Consider the following 17,765-nt stretch of genomic DNA (forward strand, 5'->3'; position numbering starts at 1 on the left):
GACAACCATGTGTTCGCTTACATGGCAACTTGGAGACTTGGAAGGCTGGAGCAGAAGTAAGCAAAGCCTTAAGTATCGACTTGGAATTAGTGCAGAGTTTCTCCTGCACATTCAATTGGCCAAGGAAGTAAAGGGATCCCATCTTCATGTGGCAGAGAAACAGACCCCATTTCTTGATCAGAGAAGCTGCAAAGTCACATTGCAAAGGGATTGATACAGGGAGGACTGAAACTTGTCACCCTTTTTATGATGTGTCACAATCATGGAGAGCCATTGAGGAATTTTAAGTAGGAAATTGATTTAATAAAATTTGACTTATAGAAATAGGCTCTAGGGGGACCATCAGATGGCATAATGGTTATGTTGCTGGACTCCCATGTAGCTGACCATGGTTTGAGTCCCAGATCCGGTGGCTTAAAACTCACGCCAGGCCCAAAGGCTTGCGTGCCAAAACCATGGGAGGTGATGTCTCGTTTTCTGTCTCTGTCTCTCCAGTGGACATGTGTTCTGTAGCAAAAACTCTTTGAAAAGAAAGAAGTAGAAAGAAAGAAAGAAAGAAAGAAAGAAAGAAAGAAAGAAGGAAGGAAAAAAGAAAGGGAGAAAGAAAGAAATAGGCTCCTTACTGATGTGTGTAAAATTGATATATCAGCCTAAATACAGACGCAAAAAGAGATGTTAGAGTCTCATTCATTAACGCAATTAGGAAGTAGTGCCTGATGTAAGTCAAGTGTTCAAGAAGATAAAGGAGAGGAAATAGCTTTGAATGATAGAGGAAAGAGAACTAAGAAGGCACAAACTTGATTATTATTAGGTGTTTGGAATAAGAGGCCCAGAGAAATAAATATTTCAATATTCTGATTTGTAAATTCAGCAATCATCGCATTATTCAAAGGGGTCGACAATAGGTAGGTATGGGTTGGAACATAAGGATTGAAATTTTTGGTTTACTGAATTTTACATGTCTGTGGGAACCTGAAACAGACAGGCCTAGTGGGAGACATATTTTTATGATTGGGGAAAGGAGATCCAAGCTTTGAAAGTCATTCATTTGTAGGTAGTCTGTAATATCATAGAAATATAAGCTATGACTCAGGTGGAGTTTTTCGTATGAGATGGAGGGACAATGTCGGAGGTCTGGGAAGTGTGACACATTAATAAAAAGTAGGTGAAGGAAGAGGAGCCTTTGAAAGAATATAAGAAGCAGCAGCAAGGAAGGTGAGGAAAAAGAGGAAAGAATCGTGTCCTAAGAGGTAAAAGGGAAGAGAACTGGCATCCAGTATTGCAGTGGGTCAAATAGGAAGATAACTAAAACCTGGCTCTAGGATACTACGGGTTAACTATTTCTCTCTCTTTCTCTTCTTTTTTTTTTTTTTTTTTAAATTTAGCAGAAGATTGTGTGTTCACCAAGAGAGACAGAAAAAGAGAAAAGTGGGAAAGCATGCTCTATGGGGAATGGTCACACTACAATATCTACGTCTCCACTTCTTCCTACTTTGAGATCTGGGGCATGCACACACAGGTACCAGAGTGTTTCTCAAGCCACCAGGTCTTGGACTTGACCCTATAGCTGGCTGTGTGGGATCCAGTCACCCTAATCTCTAGGCCATAGGCTGATCCAATTCAAGGAGGGTTTTAGTGAAATAAAAGAGGCAGATGAAGAATGTGGCGTGTCAAGGAGAAAATAAAGATTAGGTTGGTAAGAGAAAAATCTAATTTCAAATGGGAGAAGTGGATTCGTTTTAAATTGGGAGAAAAATGAGGAGTTTCACAGAAGAGTAAGGGCTGATTGGGGTGAAGAGAGGCAAGGAAAGAGGAGAAATAATGTCTTCTTGGTCACAGTGGGATTTTTGTATGTTCTGCATTCTGCAAAGACACCAGAACTCCATGACTAATTCTCACCTCCCACATACAGACAGGCACACACTGTGTACATCCTTAAGGACAAGTGTTTAGCTGGTCTCCCGTCCTTTCTCCTTCCCAAAGTTTAGCTTTTGCATGCACATCACATTGAATATGGAAGAAACATACAGATAAATTACTTTAGATTCACTATGATTAACTGTCATGTCCTCTTTCAAACGGTGATATTCCAATAATTCTAGGAGATACTTATGCTTTCTAAATCAGAATTAGAATTACACTGATTTTTAGATGGTTACCAAACTTGCGCTGTGAAATATTGGTTTCAGGGACCAAAAATGAAGATCTTCTGTTGAAACTTCTCCCCTCAAATTCATTTCTAGTGGGAAGGGCTACTTCTGTGCCTTCCCTCCTCCCTTTTAGGAGAGACACAAACCCAGGCCCATCCTGAGATGGTTACAGACTTGAGCTGTGAAATGTTGGTTTCATGCACTGCACGGTTTTCGATTTTTGCTTTTTAAAATTAAAATATAAATTTTAATGTCTTTTTTCTTTCTTTCTTTCATTTATTTATTTTTGTTTTTCTTTCCTCTTCTCTAATTCTTTTTTTTCCCTTTAATGTCATTCATTGTTTTCTCAGCCTCTACAAATTGAGTGCCTAGACAAGTCCAAGTGAACAGTATCCAAACATCTGAATATGATTAGGATCAGAATATTCCTCAATTCCCACTGAATCTGATGCACAAAGTGTGAAAAATGGAATGGAAGAGCGATCACAAATCACCTCCTCCTGCATGCCTATGAAAGCTCAGATAGAACTTCAAAAATTAGGAAGATACAGACAATCCATCTGATGACCAGAAATCACCACAGGGGCACAAGAAATATGAAAAAGGAAGAAAATACCTTTCCTCCAAGGGACGAAAATGACTCCTCTTAATCCACAGACAGTATAATGGAACTCCTGGAAATGTCAGATAAATAATTTAGAATATTCATAGTGACAAAGCTAACAGTGATGGAAGAGAAGAGAGACAATGAACTGCAGATGAAGCAGGAGAAAGGGGCCAATGAGTTCCAGGAGGTGAGAAAGTTCTTGCAAGCTCTGAAAGGGGAAATATACATCATAAAGAAAGAAGAAAATGGAACTATTAGAGATGAAGACTATAAGGCAGAAAGTCAAACCCTCCCTTGAAAGTATTAAAAGCAGACTAGATCATACAGAAAATCTCAGATGTAGAAAATAAAATCTCTGGCCTAGAAAAATCCACTACAAAGACTGAGAAAATTGCCCCCAAAATGAGAAGTATATATGAGAAATACTAGATACCATCAAACATCCAAACATCCGGATAACTGGTATCCCAGAAGGTGAAGAGACTAATAAGGGCATTAATAATCTATTCCATGAAGTCCCTCAAGAAAACTTTCCAAACCTAGAGAGGCACTCAAAGATTCAGTCCCAAGAAATACAAAGGACCTCAAATAGAATCAGCCCAAGAAGATCTTCCCCAAGACACATTATAGCCAGATTGACCAAAACCACAAAGAAAAAATACTAAGATTGGCAAGAGAGAAATGTCAAGTTACCTACAAAGGATATCCCATCAGGCTAACAGCAGACCTCTCATCAGAAACAATGCAAGCAAGGAAAGAATGGGAAAATATATTCAAGTGTTAAGGGAAAAGCAATTTCAACCAAGAACAATGTATCTAGCAAGATTATCTTTCATATGAGAAGAAAAGACAAGAATATTCTCAGATAAACAAAATCTGAAATAATTTACCAACACCGGATCATCTCTTCAAGAAGTTCTGAAGGAAGTGCTATGCCAAGAAATCTAAATACAGATACACAGAAATAAGAGTTCAAAAATAATTAAGAAAATGGCCAACTTAATCATAGGGACAAATCTGGAGTTGAATATTATATCCCAGAATTTAACTGGGAAGATCGGACCTCAACAAAAGATAAAGTACAGGAGACTGAACTGGCGAAATAGAATCTTAGGACGTTAGACTAAAGCATTATTGATTTTCTCCTTGGCTTTGTTTTCCAGATTTAAGGATTTTTGTCCTGTTTCGAGCTACTGATAGGTTCATGTACCTACTAGCCTCAGCTAGGTGCTACTTTAGAGTATATTCATTCTACTCAGAGTTTCACCCCAAAATCAGACATGTGTTCACAGATACATATATATCAGCTCAACTTGCTATTGAATGTAGATTATTTAAGAGATTTTGTGAATCAATAAACTATGGGGAAAAAAATGGAAAGCAACTGTAGACACCAGAGATAGCATTGGAAGAGGGTGGGAAATGGCAGAGGGTGAGAAATAGGGGGAAAATATGTATACATGTACATATGAAACTAGAAATGGAAAATTATCAATGAGAACATGTATGATTAAAGCACTATGCAGTACATTCTGGATGAGAAATCGCATTTTGTATGCTGTGACGATGCTCAACAAATGAATGCAAAATTAATTTATTTATTAAAAATTAAAGAAAGTAAAGAAAAATTACAGTGTTTTTGGAGGGATGGGAAATATGTATCAGTAAGAATTCATCTACATAAGTAATTGGACATCTGTAGATTCTTTTTTCTTTAAAGAATGTAGAAAAGTATCAAGAACAAAGTCATAATGCTACTTGAAAATTAATGCTTTTCTCTTTTCCAGTTTTCTTCAAAAAATCTCAGTGTCTTGAAGAAAAAAAGACTACAGAAGAACTGATTCACACAAAATTGGAGTGTATGGTAAAGAAGCTGACCAAGGAAGGTAAAAATTAATGTGGCAAGGATTTATTTGGTGACTATACTATGTAAGGATCCCAAATAATTTTTCTACTAAATTTTCCAAGAAGATTATATTGTATTAAGAATCTGAGACTCTGGGACTGGCAGGTGATGTGGTGGTTAAGGTGCTAGATACCCACATTGCTGATGGTAACTGAAAATCATACGAGGTGCATGTGCTTGTTGCCCAAAATCTCAGGAGGAGGATGGAGGAGAAGAGGTTGCAGCATGGTCACCCCACCTGGGGAATGGGGGGGGGGTGATTTCTCCCTTTCTCTATCACAGCCTGTCTCTGTCTCTCTCCAGAGAATACATGCACCCTGTGGCAAAAACCTTAAAAAAAATGAAAAAAATTCATTTGAGCCTCATAATTATTTTAAGCTATGAGTGTACTGATACACAAGGCCTGAAATCTTGTATTTTAAAAATTTGGTAGAAGGCATGTATACTTGCTGGAGAGAAGAAGGTTGGGCGGGGAGGGAGATGAGAAACTACCCCCTATCTGCTAGGAGTATGGCCATGCTACCATCTATTCTTGTATATTTCTCCCTTTAGAATTTTGGACATTCCTGCACAATTGCCCAATGTGCTTTTTTTTAACCCACTGCTTCTGGGACTTGAACTGCTTAATCAGCCATGTGGGATCCAGCTGCTTTAACTACCACACCACAGGCTGGCTACCTAAAATTCTCATATGCATATTTTAAATGTGTTTATGCCAAAAAATAAACCTTAACTGTAGAAAAGTTTCTTTGCTTTTGGTTTTCTTCAACCTTCACTTCTTTTCAAACTTTAAGTGTCCTAGCAAATTTTTCATTTATCAGTTAAAATAATTTGCTAAAAATGGTGATGGTGCTTATGCTTTTATTATGAATGCAAATTATTTAAGTTCTTAAAATTTTTATTTTTAAGAACAGTTAAAGTTTTAACTTTAAGGACAGTTTAGATTTACAGAGTGATTGAGCACATTATACAAAGAAATCTCATTTGACCTCCACTCTGTAGAGTCCCTTATGATGAACAACTTATATAATACATAATACATTTGTCTGAATTAATGAACAAATATTGATATATTATTGCTAATTAACTCCACAATTTATTCTAATTTCTTCCTTTATTTTATTAAGGGTTTTGCCAGTGAGCGTGTGGGTTTGTGGGAGAGAGATAGAGACAGAGAGAGGAAAAGTGAGAAATCATCCTTGGGGCAGATGGCCACAGTGCAATCCCTTCTCCCAGTCTCCTCTCTGGATTTTGCCCATACATGCACACACACTTGGAATAATTTTCAAGCACCAGGAACAAGATTCAAACCACAGTCAGCAATATGGTAATCCAACCTTAGTCATCGCTCCACCTGCTGGCCTCATTCTTTAGTTTGTTTGTTTGCTTTCTTTAAAGAACAATTTATTTTTAAATTTTAATTACTTTTATAAGTTTTAAAAATTCACCAGAGGGACCGAGAGAGAGGGAGAAAGGGAAAATGAGAAAGCAAGTGTCAGGTCCAGGACCCAAATCGTGGTTGGTCATGTGGGAGTCCAGCGCCCAACCACCATGCCACCTGCTAGTCCACCATTCCTTAGTGTCAGCGTCTGCCCCACGGCTTTGCTCAATCTAAGGGGAAATGGGAAGAAAGAGACAGAGAGACAGAGTAGCAGTGGACACAGGCAGCCTGAGCCTAGGTAGCCCAAGCAACTTGTGTCAGTCAGACAAACTGGACACCTTTATTTATAGGGCAAAGTGACATTACATAGGTGTATTTCATGGCATTCCATAGATACGTTGATGTATTACAGACAATACGAAGCAGGTAACAAATCTATAAGGGCTTAGATGTACTGGGCCAGGTGTATCCCTTGGCAATAATCCCACAAGGAGAAATTTCATTAATTTTCTTTTCTAATGGAGAGAAGCCTAGCTGCAGGTGTGGGGAGGATACATAAGCTAAAGTATCTTACCATAAGGAGGGCACTACCATGCCCAGAGAAGGCTAAAGAATCTTACAGAGGCAGAGCCCGGATTGGAATTTGCTGATTGGGGTCAAGATATTTCCTGAGTTCCATCAGATGTGTCTGTTGAAATGCCCCTACCAATTTCCACCCATTGCTTTGCATGCAGCGAGGGTCAAGGAAAGGACAAGGTTCTGTGATAGCCCAAAGGGACAGGTGGTGTTTGCTCAGAGCATGTCCCCACACCCTCAGGGCCTCTGTCTGAACATGTCCCTACACATTAGTTTTTAAGTAATATCATTTTTCTGTTTCAGAACTTCATCCAGGTGCCATATTATATTTCTTGTCTCTTTATGCTCCCCTTTCTGTGATAGTTTCTCAGTCTTCACTAGTTTTCGATGATCTTGACAGTTTTGAGGAATATTGGCCTATTACATTGTAGGATGTCCCTCTGTCAGAATTTTTCTGATGCATTTCTATTTATTAGACCAGGATTGTTTGTTTTAGGAGGAAGATCACAGATGTAAAATGCTATTTTCATCACATCATAGCAAGGGTACATATTATAAAAATATTTTTGACTATCAACCTTGACTTTGGTCACAAGGTAGTATTTGTCTTGTGTCTCCATTTTGAAATTACCACTTTCTCTCTGCTCACCATTCTCCATTCTTTGGAAAGAAGATGCTATGTGTAGCCCACCCTTAAAGATTAAGCAGTTATGCTCCCTATTCATTAGGGTGGAGTGAGATATTAGGATTCTTTAGAGAAACAGAACCAACAGCATTTATTTGCAAAAAGATGTTTATTTAAAAAAAATTAGCTCACTCAGTTATGGAGCCTTGAGAACTGCACAATTTTGTGTCTGGCAAGCTGTAGATTTGGGAAAGGTTGCAGTTGGAGTTCAAAGACAGTCTGCTGCAAAACCAGGGAAGGCTTATGTCTGCAGACGAAGTCCAAAGACAGTCTGTTGGAGAACTCCCTTTGGTTTAGGAAGGTCTTCTATGTGTTCCAGTTAGATTGTCAACGGAACGGATGAGGCCCAGTTCGTTATGGAAGGCAGTCTGCTTTATTCAGAGGTCATCGTTTTCTGTGTGAATCTCACTGAAAAACATCCTCACAGAAACATTTAGAATGTTTGCCCAGGTGTCTGGGCTCTGTGACCCAGATAGGTGACACTTATAATTAACCATCACCAGTATCCATTAGAAATTCTCAGGCTGTGGTATTCATCTCTAAGAACTATCTGATTTATTAACTTATTCAGTCACTTATATTGGCACATACTCATGGATATCTACTTTATACTTCAAACTGTAATCTATTTGACTTCATTTTGTTTTCCAGCCTTGGTCATTGGAAATGGTTGTCCTCCCTTTCCCTTTGATAAATCACCATCAGTATGTCTTTTCATTTGGTTTTGTTTTCATACCTCCTTACATTCTAGGACTACAAAATGTTCCAAGCTCATAGTGTACAGTTCCTGTCTGTATCCTAGAATCAGCCATTTTCATGAAAATCCTGGGTCTTTATATTGCAGAATAGTGTCCCACAAATTTTGATACCTTATATTTCCATTTGTATTCTGTTCAATGTATTCTTTTATTTCTGTTGAGACTACTTTGACCTATAGATTATTTAGAAGTGTGTTTAGTATTTGAAGATTTTATTTTATTTCTTTATTATTGTTATTATTTTTAAAATTTACATTTAATCATTGTACATCTTCACAGAGTAAAATATGATTTGTCTTGGCATGAATACAGTTCATATTAATCAAGTCAAAGATATTACCATATACATTATCATCAACAGAAAACATTTTCGTATGTGTCTGTTAAATGTTTTGTTTGTTTATTGTCTCCCTATTCCTCTTTCTCCCATCCTTTATTATCCACTACCCTTCACACTGTCACTAGTATCTACAGTTGCTCTCCTTGCTGTTGTATCTTCCAATCTTTCTGTTTGTGCTATAGAGTGTAGATATTCAGCGTATATTATGCAGGGATATACAATGCCTGTCTTTCATTAGTCTGACTTGCTTCACTTAGATGGAATCTTCCATATTTGTCCACTCTGTATTAGATATTAGAGTGTCAGTATTTTTTATGGCTGAGTAGTATTCCATAGTTTATATGTGCCACATTTTTTCAATTTTTTTGTTTTATTGATTGTGGTTTCAAGGTTTTTGAGGTTTCTTTTCTGCCCCAGGATTTTATCTACCTTTGCTTATATTCTACGAGCACTGAAAAAAGTGAGTATTCTATTGTCGGGTGGAGTGCTCTATAAATATTGATTAGTTCCTATTGAGTGGTGATGTTTTTGAGTTTTACATTCTTGAAGATTTTCTGTGGAGCTGTCTTTTCTACTGTGACGGTGGAGTGTTAATGTCTCCAGCTATAACATTTTGTTTGTGAACTTTTTTTGATTGAGTCTGTTTTACTCTGTTTCTAGGAAATTCATGATGCATTTTTTTGCATTAAAAAACATAGAAAAATTTGTCATGACTTTCCAGACAAACAACCTAATACTTTCATTTTACAGCTTTGTTTTTTGATGTATATATACATTTTTAAAAATGATTTTTTTAACTTTATTTATTTTAATTTGACCAGAGAGGATTAGAGAGAGAGAGAGAGAGAGAGGGAAAATGAGAAAGCAAGCCACCAGGTCTAGGATTTGAACTACAATTGGCCTTGTGGGAGTACAGCATCCTTAACCACCATGCCATCTGCTGGCCCCAATGTATATACATTTAAGAATAGTATGTGGGACTTTATTTTTTTTAGTTTGTTGTTCAGTTAGTAATTTCTATTGTTCTGTCTTCCAATTTATGATTTTTCTCTTCTATTCATTCTGCTTTGACCTCATCCACTGAATTGATTTTGATTGTTATAGTTTCCATTTATTAAATTTTAATTTGGTTGTTTATATACTATTTCTTTGCTGAGGCATTTACATTCTTGTTTGAATCATGTTTGTACTTTCTTATTGAAACATTCCTTCCTGGCTGCTTTTAAATCATTGTCAAAGAAGTCTATCATTTTGTTATCTTGATTGTGAGTGACTGTTAGTTATCATTTCTTAAGTAATTTGAAAAGTTCCTAGACTTTGGTATAATGAATTATTTTTCTATTAAACCCTCAACATTTTTATATTGTGCTTTCACAGTCTGGAGAGACTTATTTAAGTATTATATTTTGATGGCTTCTCCTAATGTCACTGTACCAGGAAACAGTAATGAGGGAACATTACTACCTCCATAGGTACATTCCCTAATTACTGTTTATGGAGGTAGACATGGCCTTCTTGACACCTGAGGAGTTTGGTGCCCTTGTGACATTTGAGTCGGGGTGGGCTGTCTAGCTCTTATGACTTCTTAATTTTAATAATACGAAATTGCTTACAAAAGCAATTTTCTTGTATTGCACTTAGATGCCCATCCTTCCAATGCACAGAAAGTCTGGAGCTGCTGCCCAAAGAATTGGAAGTCATTTGGCTCCAACTGCTATTTTGTTTCTACTGAGTCAAAATCTTGGAGTGAGAGTGAGAGGAGCTGCTCTCAAATGGGGGCTCATCTGCTGGTGATCAACTCCAAGGCTGAGCAGGTAATTTCTGACAGATGATGGAGCTGATACTTAGCAGAAAATGAGTTCTGCATAATTGCAGTTGTCTCTTGGCCAAGAAGGAGGCTTTTCTTGTTTTGAGACATCGGTGCTGAGGCAGAAGTCTTTACCCATAATATGCAGGAAAGGTTCCCCAAGTCTGTACCTTCTGTACCTTCCTGTTCCAGCTTCTGTAAAACTAACCTCCCCCAAAGAAATGGGGACATTAAAAACGTATCATGTGAGGGTTGGATGGAAGCAGAAAAATGTTCCAGCCTGAAATATAAATTTGTTATTTCAACATGTAAGTGTTTTATAAATTATTAACTAATTAACAGAGAAGGGTATTGGTGGATTAGCAAAAGGTAGGCAAATCATGAAAAGCCACTATCAGTAATTAGAGATGTAATGAAAGACTCTCTGATGTCATGATCACCAGCAGATGGAATTTACGTCACTGGACTCTGACACGGCCGACTATGGTTTGAGTCTCAGACCTGGCAGCTTCAAATTCATGCTGGGCGAGTGTTCTTGGGAGGACAAGAACTGGGAGGAGAAGGAAGGAGAGGGGACTGCAGTGTGGCCATCTTCCCTGGGTGGGCTGACTTCCTCCTTTCTGTCTCTCTGTCTCTTTCTGTCTCTCTGGTGAATGCACGCCCCCTGTAGCTAAAATCTCTCTAAAAAATTCTCTGGAAAAAGAAATCTTATACACTGTAAAGATATATGTGATTAATGCAATATAAAAAAAATCTCTGAAGTTATGAAGTGAAAATGATTAAATCTACATTTTCTCATGTACAATTTTAAAGAATGCCATCTTAGTGAGGGAAGGCCACTCTGAGATGAGAATCCAGCATGACTGTGCACAGGTATTGCTTCCATACATATGAACATCCAGCACAGTGATCTTTGATCCTGCCCTGCTCAGCCAGAGAACTGCTGCACTGCTGGGCAGGGACTCCGTGTGGCCATTCCAGGATCCTCAGTTTCCTATAGACAAAAATAACTCAGTTCATGTCGAATACCCTAAAGGCTGTAACTCTTCTTTTCTTCCTCAGGACTTCATCATTAAGGATTTGAACCAACATTCTGCTTATTATGTGGGGCTGTCAGATCCAGAGGGTCAGGGACATTGGCAATGGGTGGATCAGACGCCGTATAATGAGAGTATCTCGTGAGTATGGAATTAGATAAAGGCTTCTAGGGTCCTGGATTATGCAAGGAGTGTAGGGTGCTTTAACTATCAAGTGTTAAGCAAAACAAAGAAAGAAACAAAGGAAAACCAAAACTCGGACCAAATTTTTTTGTAAAACCTTGACCTCCATGTCTGTGTTTTGGAACCAGCAATTGGCATAATTGTTATGTCGCTGGACTCCCACATAGTCAACCATGGTTTGATTCCCTGACCTGGCAGCTTAAGACTCACCCCAGGCACTTGTGCATGTGTGTCCAAAATCCCGAGAGGAGAATGGAGGGGAAGGGATTACAGCATGGCCATCCCCCCTGGAGGGGGTGGTGAGTTCTCACTTTCTGTCTCTCTGTCTCTCTAGTGAGTGCACACATTCTAAAGCAGAAATCTCTCTCTCTCTAAAAAAAGAAAGAAATAAAAGAAAAAGAAGTATGTGCTTTTAACTTCATGTTTCTAAATAAAACAATGAAAAATCATGTCAATGAAGAGCATAATTGATAAGATTTAAAATTTCTCATACCACAAAAATGTTTATTTTGGTGGTTTAATTAGCAGAGTTTAATTGAGCAAAAACTATTTGAGTCAGACAACCCTGGAATGACTTCCAAGGATGCCATTATGTGCAAGAAAAGGAAAGTGATGGACAGAACACAGAAGTGAGGGGATGAGGTGGAGAAAGAACTGGGCTGGTTACATCTTGGTTTGCCTGAATTTATACAGTTTAGAGGGTGGGCTGTCTGTGATGGACTGATGTAAGTACTGTGATTGGCTGTAACAGCAACTTACTAAGGAGGCAGACTTTCACAGGAGGTTGTGGTTTGCTTCTAAGAACTAGAGCAAAAGTATGGGAGACTTTTTCAGGCCAGTATGCTTTATTTTATTTTATTGTTTTAACATTTATTTATTTATGTATGTATTCATTTGTTGTGATTTTCAAGCCACCAGGTCTCAAACTGCATTTGTTCATGTGGGAAGCCAGTGCCTTAACTGCCACACTTTAATGACTCTTATTTATGTAATTCTTTAAAAACTTTAAAGTCATGGAACAAAGACCAGCAGATGGAGAAATGATTATGTCGCTGGACTCCCACGTAGTCCTCTGTGGTTTGAGTCCCTGACCTGGTGGCTTAAAAGAACTCACATCAGGCACATGTGCATGCACACCCAAGTTCCCAAGAGGAGAATGGAGGAGAAGGGATTGTAGTGTGGAAATACCTTACGAAGGGTGATTTATTGCTTTCTGTTTCTCTGTCTCTGGCGAGTGCACATGCCCTATAGCACAATTTTCTCAAAAAATAGAAAAGTCATGGGACCAGCAGATGGCATAATGGTTACATTGCAGGACTCTCACGTGGATGATCATGGTTTGAGTCCTAGAACTGGTCACTTGAAACTCATGTGCTGCATGTGCTCGTGTGCCTGAAAGCCATCAAGCAGAATAGAGGAGAAGGGATTGTGGCATGGCCATCTCTGGGGGTTAGGGTGGGGGGTGGTGATTTCTCTCTTTCTGTTTCTCTCTGTCTCTCCAGTGAGTACATGTGCCTTTTAGCAAAACTCTCTCTAACTAAAAACAAACAAACAAAACCAGAAAACTTAGTCCTTCAGTAAATATTTGACATTCATTTAGCTATGTAAAATACACAAAAATGTTACATGTTCCATTTTTTAATACAGAAAAGCTAAGAATCAGGGAAATTAAGAGAGTTTTTTTTTTTTTCTGTAGGGTGGTATACCCTCCAGAGAAACAGAGAGAGAGACAGAGACAGAGAGAAATAAAGTAAGAAATCACTTCCAGGGGGGGATGGCTATGGTGCAATCCCTTTTCCTCCAATCTCCTCTTGGTATTTTGGGCATGCACACACATGTACCCAGTGTGTTTTAAGCCTCCAGATCTGAGGCTCGAACTGTCGTCAGCCATGTGGGAGTCCTGCAATGTAACCATTGTACCATCTGCTGGTCCCAGAAAAAGGACATCTTTTGATTGTCTAAGGAAACACTGTGGGAATGGTGATTCTGTAACATTGGGAAATAAAGGTTAAAAAAAAAAAGGAATCTTTTGACATATCTGCTGGGAGGATGTCCAGTGTGTCCTGAGTTGTGTAAGATGTCACACACAGGGTCATGTGGGAACAGCTTTCACAGGAAACACCAGACACCCAGGTCTCCAGCTGTGTCTGAAAGTGCCTGATGTGAAGGTTTTATAGAACATGGCAGCAGAAGTGGGGAGGGAGCAGTTTGTGTATATCTGACTTTGGCTTTCAGATTTCACTGTTCCATCCTGGCCCCCTGATAGTCTTTAACCACTTCCGAAGCACTGTTTGAAGAAATGCCCTCATCTTTTTTCTCCCTTTCAGATTCTGGCACCCGGGTAAACCCAATAATCCTGATGAGCGGTGTGTGGTTGTAACTCTTCCTCCTGTATACCAACAATGGGGCTGGAATGATGTACGTTGTGATGGTCCTCAGAGGTCAGTTTGCAAGATGATGGGGATTTACTTATGAATGGAGCATTGTCTATGGAAATGTGTCTCTTTTTGTACCAGTACCACAGTTTTGATTGCTGCCTTTTGTAATCATTGAAATCAAGAAGTGTGATGCTTCCAGTTTTGTTCTTCTTCAACATTACTTTGGCTACTTTTTTTTTTTTTTTTGTGATTCCACAATAAATGTAGGATTTTTTCCTATTTCTGTGAAAAATGCCATTGGCATTTTGATAGGCATTACATGTAATCTATAAACAACTTTGGATGGTATGGACATTTTAACATTATTAATTTTCCTAGTACATGGGCAGTGGATATATTTCCATTTCTTTATGTCTTCTTTAATTCCTTTTATCAAAATTTTATGTTTTCAATGTACAGAAATTTCACTTCATAAGTTAAATTTTTCCTTAGCATTTTATTTTTCTGGTACTTTTGGAAATAGGATTATTTTTAAATTTCATTTCTAGATAGTTTTAAATTTTATTTTTCTATAGAGTGTATATGTTTGTCGACAGACAGAAGTAGAACGGGGAAGAGAGAGAGAGAGAGAAAGAAATCACCCTCCAGTGGTAATAATCATGCTGCAGTCATTTCTCTATTCTCCTGTTGGGATTTTGGACATACATGCACCCAGGCAGGGGGTGTTTTTAAACTTCCATGTTGGAGATCACACAGGCTGCTGTATGGGATATAGGTGCCTTAACCTCCACTTCATCTGCTGACTCCAAATTATTTTTAGCTTCAAGAAATGCAACTGGCAAGAAGGAGAGAATCAAGGGGGGAGGAGAGCAAAACATTAATGAACACAAAATGGGAAATCACTTGTTGATGACAATGTGTGTGGTAATATCTTTGCCTGGACTTATATGCAGTACACTCATGCCCGGAAAGTCCATTTTGTAAATGTGAAAAATAAAATATAAAAATTTGAGGGAAAAATAAACAAATTCAACCAATTTTTGTATTTAGGTTTTTTCTTTCTTTCTTTCTTTCTTTTTCTTTTTTTGGTAATTGCCATGATAAGGATTTCCAGTACTATTTGAAGTAGAAATTGTGGGGGTGGGTATGCTTTTCTTGTTCCTGATGGAGGAAAACTTTAAGCTTTTTCCTGTTGAGTGTGATGTTGGATACAACCTGTCCCACTTGCCGATCTGGTTGTTCCACACCAAAGGGCAGTAAGTAAGACTAGGAATCAGTGTCAAAAAACCTCTCTTTGGCCATATTCGAGGAATAAGGGCAGTTTGGAGGAAGTGGAGCTCGGACCAAGTTTACCTGAAATGCATGGATCTTAAAGCTGTCAGGATCCTGGTAGAGCCTTTTTTATGGGAAGCAATTTTGAAACTGTGGGCGACAAACACTTAAAATAGCAATAATTAACAAGTTGATGGCAGTTCATTTCAATAATGGTGTAACTGACAAGGATTTGGTTACTCCCATCGCATACAGCACTTAAAGGTAACAACTGCAGTGGGGGCTGTGCACAGGTGGTGAAAGACTTTTCCAGGTGCAGGAGCACGAGCAGAAGCCAGGTTCATTAGAGCCAGGGAAGAGTACATGGGGTGAGAACTGAGTTGGTTCATGCCTCAAGGGTCTCGTTTTGTAGCCTTGAACATAGGGCAACGTTACTGAAATACTCTGTAAGCTCAGGTGCAGATGAGGGTGGTGGTTTCTCAGGAACTTAGGGCTTCTGTCAGCCATGGGCAGTGGCAGGTGGTGGTGCCAGAAGAGACCAGAACATTTTCTCTTTTTTCTGGTGCTGGTGACATCTGTTTCTTGTGCTGTAAAGCTTGTCTTGGGGCTTATCTTGGGCTGTCTTCAGTAACCCTTGGTTTACTTACTCTCTTATGAACTCTCCACAGAAAAAACCAGAATTATGATTGAAAGCACCACATCATTGGTGTCAGGACTTTACACATCTTAATTTTAGAATATACACATAAAAAACCCACTTAATTTTTATAAAGCTAATTTTCTCTAAGTAGTCCAAATCCCAGTTCAAACGTGAAGCATAGAAATCTTTGGGTCTTTAAGGTCAGTTACCAAAAGGCAAAGTAAAACCTGTTACACTGTAATTACTTCCCTCTTTACTAAGACCAGGTCATTCCTTTAAAGCAGCCTTGTTTTAGCACAAGGTGGGGCGGATACCTCTTTGTTTAACTTTTAGAAAGACTTAAAATACCTCCTGTAAAAATTTTAGCCAATTTGTTATATACAAAAAATTTTAATGACTTTGTCTTCATAAAGCTTTGCAAGTCACCCTCAGAATCTTTCCAACTTAACTCAAACCTTCAATGATGTTTTTTTGTTTTTTATTTATTTTTTTTTTGAGAGGTTTTTGCTATAGGGAGAGTGCGCTCACCAGAAAGAGAGAGAGAGACAGAGAGACAGAAAGTGAGAAATCATCCCCCAGGGGTGATAGCCACGCCACAATCCCTTCTCCTCCGTTCTCCTCTCGGGATCTTGGGCACGCACGCACATGTGACCGGCATGAGTTTAAGCCACCAAGTCCAGGACTCAAACTGTGGTTGACTACATGGGAGTCCAGTGATGTAGCCATTATGCCAACTGCGGGTTCCTCAATGACGTGTTTTAAACTGTAAGTATTTGCCTCATCTTCCCTTCTTTCCATTCTGCAATTAAGCCAGTTTACTTTAGAACAAAAATTTTACTGCATGAAATTTTCTTCTATTAAAGTTTTCTTTCCGTTTTAACCTTCCTTACCCAAAATATATCTTTATTCTTACAGTTGTCTTTCCATATTTTTCCTACTTACTGTTTTCTTTCTCTCTTGCTTCTCTTTTCTTTGTAAGTTTACTTTTGGAAACAATCTTAAATAACTTCTGACTTAGACGAGAATTACTATTCTTATTTTAATAAAAGAACATATACCTTGCTCACAATTTATCTTATTAGAAGCATATTCTGAGTACTTTGCATGTAGAATTACATATATCAGGACTTACACTTTTACTAACTTTAATTCCCAGAAGCAAGCAATTTTGAGTTATTCTATGCCAACAGCTTATGAATATGCATCTTCCAGATTTTTTAAAACTATGCATTTTTGGTCCAGAGGGTAGCGTGTTGGTTGGGGCACTAGACTCCCACAGGGCACTGTGGTTTGAATCCTGGACCTGGCAGCTTGCTTTTTCACTCTTTCTCTCTCTTGCTTTCACTCTCACTTTTGTTGTCTCTCTCTGGTGAGTGTGTGTGCTCTGCAGCAAATTAAATTAAAAAAACTTAAACAATAGAAGTTGGATCATTTGGGGAAAGCTCAGGGCAGAGAATCTAGCATTTGAGCTAGGAGCAGGTTGTGAAAAGATTCCCCATGAAGGATTTAATGGAGAGCTTTTCTCTTGGCCTTCCTAAATAGTAATATTTAGTAGTCAATTTATCTCCCTGTACCTTGTGACCCCATTTAATTATTCTCCTTGTTGCAACATAGTCCTTTGTACCTGGGTAGCCTGTTGTGGAAGAGATGTGAAGGGATGGGACAGAGGGGGATAAAGGTCAGCTTCCTCTCCCAACAGGTAATGGAGAGCTGCTTTCAGGAGATCTGGAGGTGAGTAGGAGCAAAATGAATGAATTAATGATGGAGCTAGTTAATGGCAACTGGGAGAAGCAGAGAGCACCCAGGAGCAACTTCAGAAGTTGTAAGATTTACACTTTGTCTTTCCCACTGTATTAGAGAAAGCTGATTTTTTAAAAAAAATTTTCTACATTAATTCACTATACACCATCACAACACACCAATGAATTTTCCATCCAAAATACACTGTGCATTGGTTCAATCAAGCACATCAACATACATGTTCTCAGCAAATAATTTTCCAATTCTTACATCCTGCATACCTTGCCCTTTGTCTTGCCATCCCT

General features: G+C 38.5%; 1 protein-coding gene across 1 annotated transcript in view; it reads left to right on the forward strand.

Annotated features, from left to right (window-relative positions):
* The window catches only part of LOC106734693 (C-type lectin domain family 4 member A-like), a 17,761-nt gene extending 2,925 nt beyond the window's left edge, over nt 1-14,836 (forward strand). The window contains exons 3-6 of the mRNA XM_014587095.2: nt 4,545-4,643; nt 10,045-10,217; nt 11,273-11,388; nt 13,758-14,836. Of these exons, the coding sequence (XP_014442581.1) occupies nt 4,545-4,643; nt 10,045-10,217; nt 11,273-11,388; nt 13,758-13,905 (536 nt within the window). The 3' untranslated portion in view covers nt 13,906-14,836. The remainder of the gene's footprint in view (nt 1-4,544; nt 4,644-10,044; nt 10,218-11,272; nt 11,389-13,757) is intronic.
* Nucleotides 14,837-17,765: the final 2,929 nt, after the last annotated feature.

The sequence above is a fragment of the Tupaia chinensis genome, unplaced genomic scaffold, assembly GCF_000334495.1.
Source record: "Tupaia chinensis unplaced genomic scaffold, TupChi_1.0 Scaffold000183_1, whole genome shotgun sequence".
NCBI classification, from domain to species: Eukaryota; Metazoa; Chordata; class Mammalia; order Scandentia; family Tupaiidae; genus Tupaia; species Tupaia belangeri.